We start from the raw sequence: 5,306 nt of genomic DNA on the forward strand, positions 1-5,306 counted from the left end.
GAGCGCATAGCGGATTGTTCTTCATAAGATAACTCATGGAACGTTATCGGGTACCATTTCAAGATTCTTTTTCTTGCAGTAGATATTCCAAGGAAAAAAGAGGGGAAATATATAGGTTCTTTATATCTCTTCTCCCCTTTTTTTTTAAAGAAGACAACCATACGTTATTCTCTAATGCATTTAACTGTAACGATAAATATTTTAAGAAAATTATATATATACATATATCCCCTTTTTTATAAGTAGTAAGATTTATTACTAATTGTTATTAACTAACTATAACTAAAATAGGTGTAGTGAAATATGCTATTATTATTATTATTATTATTTTTGTGTGTGTTTTTTTTGTATTTATACATGTATATATATATATTGCATATATATATAGACATATATATTTGTTTTGCGTGTTTGTTTCTCACCTAGAGAATCGTGGGGTGTGTTTTTGTTATTTGCTCGTTGGAATGTTCGGCACACCCCATTCGTATTAACAACTCTTCCATGTTACTTAGTTCTTCTTCGCTCTCACGTTCGGGTCTGAAGTTAACTACGGCGGCTTCGTCTCTAAGTGTTGTGCGAATCCGGATCCATCCTTCCCGTCGTTCTAACAGTAGTCTGGTTAGGTCGTTTACTCTCCGGGGCCATTTTGGTTTCGCCCCGACAGCCTGAATATTGGCAAGCCCGCAGGGAATGGCCTGCCAAGGTAGATTGCAGAATCGGTCTTCTAGGATGTAGGTGTCAAATATAGGTCGCTGGATGTCCCGTCCCCAGTCTCGTAAAGCGATCGTGACCAATCCATTTCTTTCGATCTGGTACACGAGCCCTCTTTGCCAACGTCTTCCTTCCCGGATGGCGACTGCTTCTCCTGGTAGTACGCGGTCAGGTGGCATATGCAAGAAATTACTCCTGCGCATCATCCTGCGCGTTAAATCGTCGACGAGTTCGTCTAGGTCATCACGCGAATTTTCCAATTGAACCCATAGGAAGGTGGGGGATTCCACCTTTACGACCTTGGCCCTCAGTGGCCCGCGGGTCAAAAGTCGGGTGTTGATACACTCAATTTCCATTTCTATAAAAGAATAGCGACGTTTTGATTTCCCTGCATGTCGTAGCATGCAATTAAGAACGGTAGGGTTGGCGTCAAAGGGTACCGATAGTAAGAGACAGTACATTGACCGAGAAAATATATACATAATCTATTGTTATTATTATTATTATTATTAGTTTTATTATCCTTTAAGTTCAAGTGTGTAAGTGGAAGTTGCCTTCGGAGGGAGGAGAGGTCTCCCGAATGAAAAGGAATGTCCTGGTCCGTTATTAGTTGTCATATGAGTTTGTGGCTTAAGAGATTGTTTCTCTTCCTCCGATCTATCTGAAGCAGTGGGTCCTTTGGTATCAGGTTTCCTTTTTCCTAGATGTAATAAGAGTTGGGTCAAGGAATCCCATATAGCTCCTATCAGGTATACGGACCATCCGTATACTGTGTGAAGAGCGTACCCGTGTACGAGAGTATCTAATATCAGTTTAAAGATTCTTATAAATAAATATATCCCGATGATTCCGGCGCTAATGTTGCCGAAGATTAAAAATTTGCTCCAGAATTTCTGCCAAGCGGATAATGCATATTTTTCAATTGATGCTTCGTCGATCAAGTTGGCAATTGATCCTCCATGTAACGAGGTTGATTGCCCCATTACTCCTCTCGCTACGGTATTAAGGACCGCGGGTCGCTCGGCAGGGAACATTATATGGTCCTTTAGGTCTTCAAGATCTTTTGGTGTATATATTCCACTGGTAGCTAATGCTCCGGGACTCACATATCTCCAAACGGGCTTAGTCATGGGCTTCATGATGGTGGGTGCCACAGTTTCCACTGGTCTTGGCATAATCCTATACCACGCGTCTCCTAGGAGGTACATGGGAGGTGCAAATGAATTGCAGTTAATCTGTGTCCCTTGTCGTAGAAGTATGTGCGTTTGCGGTGTTAGGAAGTGAGTTTTGTTATTTAGTATTACTGGGAGTTGCTCGTAGCAGTCCTCAGTATGGGTCAATTTTACCTCAACTGGGACGCATTTTATTATGTGGATTACTTCGCCGGCCAAAAGGGCCATATATCCAGGTCCTTTCATAAAGTGGTACGCGAAGATGTCGGGGGACCGTGCAGCTATTGCTAAGGCATTCTGCATCATTTTTAGCTCAAGTTTACATTGTTGTAACAAGATGTTTCTGTACAATTGGTTGAGCTGACCACGGATGTGTTTTTCTACGTAAACGAACTTTGAATTCATATACGTGAAAAGGTCGAGATTTTCTACGCGGCCGGTACGTTTAGCAATGTCCACTTCGGGTAAGGTTTCCACAATTACTAATTTGGGATGTTCGGTTCGGATAAAAGAGAATCCACATGTTTGATATCGGCTAGTGCTGGTCAAAGAGAAGACGGTATCTTGAGCATTAGCAGTATAGATGATCTGAGAATGCTCGTTTACAAGGTCGGTACTTTTCTGCGTAACCTCTGTACAACTGATTGTATGTGGTGAATCTACAGGCTTGGTCGGGTATAGGGCTCCAATGGTACTTCCTCCTTCTATGTCAGTGCATAGGGTGGTACTAAAATCACAAGCACTCCTGATCTAAGGTATAAGCGATTGGAGCTTAGTTTAACATTGGCGGTGTAATCTTGTAGAGTGATTGTAACGGAGGCAAGTACAAGAACATTTGTCCATGATCCGTAAGGGTCTGAATATACTCCTCCGGTACATTTTTTGTCGGAGTTCACAACACCGGCTAAGGTTACTGGACGGCTGCAGTTTGGTTTGATTCAATCCGGTTATAAGAGTGCCTGATATTTCAAAACTCCCATAGGTATGCCTTCGGGTGCAGGCATCCCTGGTGACATCGGTTATGTATGAATACTTTCCATTATGAACGTCTGAGTTGTGGGAAAACATTCCACACACTCTAATCAACGATCGACTTCAACCTTGCATTGTATTACTTTCACTGATTCGATTCGTTAAGCTGGAGTAAGTGTATAAAAACTTGGGTGGAGGTGACCTTTGGTAATGGAATGTCACATTCTTCAATGTTTATTAGCGATAAGGTCGTCAAAGGAGGAGGGTCCCAAGGCCTGTTTTTTGGCACCCTTCAAAATTGGACCAAAATGGCTGGAATCACTTCCTTATAACCTGGAAGTAATATTTAGTCAATTCCAGCCTAAACGGAAGTATTTAGAGTGTATACTTCAAGTATACATGGTGCATCAGCGTGCCCGTATCAAGCATTTCTTTGGAAAACTAAGCGTTTTTGAGAAAAATGTTTCAGATAAAAGTTGTATGGTTTCAAGGGGGACATAAGATGGTTGTCATTGGTTTGACCTTGAATAGTCATTTGAAGGTCACGTGAATGTCGATTTCAATATTTTATATAGAACCTGCTATTTTACATATCTGTAGCTTATCTCGAGAGCTTTCCAAACACTATAACTAAGTCATTTCATTAAGTACTTGCGAGTTATGAGGCTTTTACAAGAGATTTGTAGAAACGTTACTTAAGGAGATCCGAGATTAAAATCATATTATTATTCTTGTTGATTCTCCACACGTAAACAGTAAAATCGTAACGTAACTTCCTTAAGAAGCCCACGTAGAGTGGGGTGTTTGGATTTACGTGAGTCTCCTTGCTCTCATTTTTTGGGGTGCTTGATTGAAGGTGAGTCCCCTTGCCTCTCACCTTTTGGGGTGCTTGATTAAGGTGAGTCCCCTTGCCTCTCACCTTTTGGGGTGCTTGATTAAGGTGAGTCCCCTTGCCTCTCACCATTTGGGGTGCTTGAATTATTGTTCTTCTTCATCTTCTTCTTCTTCTGATTCCTCGGTCTCCGACCAAGTGGCTGCGTCTAACAAATAATCCGGGTACACGTCACTGTGATATCGTGGTGCATTTACTTGATGCCTGTCATAACCTAGGTACCACAATACAGATGCAATGTGTGCGCAGCATCCTACCGTCCGCGCACCATTTTTGCATTGGCAGTACCAGCCTCTTATAGGGTCAAAACTGTCTCTTTCGTACCGAATCCAAAGTTGGTATTGTTTTGAGGATGTATGCCGTGATTGCAATTTGACTCTTAAAATGTCCGATTCTTCTTGGTGCACATAGAGAATGTAATTACCATCATCCGACATATGTTCTCTAGCATAAGATGATGCTTGTTTTAGTTGGTATACTCCAATGGTGATTTTGTGAAGATCATCCAATGTCAAACGTGGAAAATCTGCAATTAAAGTCGCTTCAATTTTTCTCCAAATAACTGACCTTCTAATCCATCCATTGTCCTCTATATATTTTTGGAGATCATTCGTTTTCTTACTTCGAGCAAGCATTCTTTGCGCAATTTTTCATCATCTGGTGATGATGCTTCCACTCTTGGCGGTCTATAAGCATTACAAAGTGCAGCCACAATCCTTACAAAGTCATCAATATAGGGAATTTGACTATTGGGGATAACTTGAGCAAGCATTTTCCACGTTTTCAGTAGCCCGTTTACAGCTTCAACAACCCAACGTATCGCGGTCACCAGTCGGGATTCATTTGCACTCAAAGTATCATGTTGACTTCCTTGTTGTAAAAAGTTTGGCATTTTTGGAATTAATCCATACTCCTCCAAAGTCCATGTAGGTATTTTGTAATAAATGATATTTATTTTTCTAATTCTATAGAATTAGAAAATGTTGCCAGTGTTACGTCAGAACCCCGGAATTTAGGTATATTGGTTCGACGGATAGCGAAGGAAAGGCTATCCAAGGGAGGGGGTATGGGAAGACGTAACGAGATCTTTATGTTCTCTCGGGTTCACGCTAGAAGGGCGCGTGCCTCGAGTCGAATGCACTTTTCGGGACAACTCTAGTCGTGGGTCAACGTCCAGAAGGGACGCTATTACGCCAGCTGAGAGTTTCGTGCACTCGCGGTCCTGTTTTCGGTCAAGGATGTAATATCCCTATTACCGGGGATCGGACCTTGTGCGATTTAGAGAGGTAGCGGTGAGGCGAGGTCTTAAATTAAATAATGGGAAGTCAATTTCATTTTAAAATTATTACACATTTATTACAAAAAGAACAAAATGGGAAAATAATCGTGTGTTACATAAATGGGTGTGAGTGTGAGTGCGGTGTGTGTGTGTGTAGAAGGCGCGGGTGTTACAATGGTACGGAGGTCATCGAGCAGGATTTTAAGGGAAATGAATCTATAGTAAATGGCTATCCTGCCCGCCAGAATACATTTGGTAAGTTAACTAATATTTTACATCA

The 5,306-nt window shown here is 41.5% G+C and overlaps 1 protein-coding gene across 1 annotated transcript; it reads right to left on the reverse strand.

Moving 5' to 3' along the window:
* Positions 1-1,229: 1,229 nt before the first annotated feature.
* On the reverse strand, positions 1,230-4,639 carry LOC139784328 (uncharacterized). Its single transcript, XM_071723491.1, has 2 exons — positions 4,370-4,639; positions 1,230-2,633 (listed from the first exon to the last, which is right to left on the reverse strand). The coding sequence occupies exons 1-2, from the start codon at positions 4,637-4,639 to the stop codon at positions 1,230-1,232; spliced, it is 1,674 nt and encodes a 557-aa protein (XP_071579592.1).
* Positions 4,640-5,306: the final 667 nt, after the last annotated feature.

The sequence above is a fragment of the Temnothorax nylanderi genome, unplaced genomic scaffold, assembly GCF_030848795.1.
Source record: "Temnothorax nylanderi isolate EJ_2023f unplaced genomic scaffold, tnyl_v1.0 TNYL_tig0611_pilon, whole genome shotgun sequence".
NCBI classification, from domain to species: domain Eukaryota; kingdom Metazoa; phylum Arthropoda; class Insecta; order Hymenoptera; family Formicidae; genus Temnothorax; species Temnothorax nylanderi.

What these genes read in the sequence shown, in the direction of transcription:
- LOC139784328 (XM_071723491.1), bottom strand. Translation starts at nt 4,639, where the DNA reads ATGCCAAACTTTTTACAACAAGGAAGTCAACATGATACTTTGAGTGCA. An exon ending in GCAAAGAATGCTTGCTCGAA is followed by an intron (nt 2,634 to 4,369) that starts GTAAGAAAACGA and finishes CTTATACCTTAG; the next exon opens with ATCAGGAGTGCTTGTGATTT.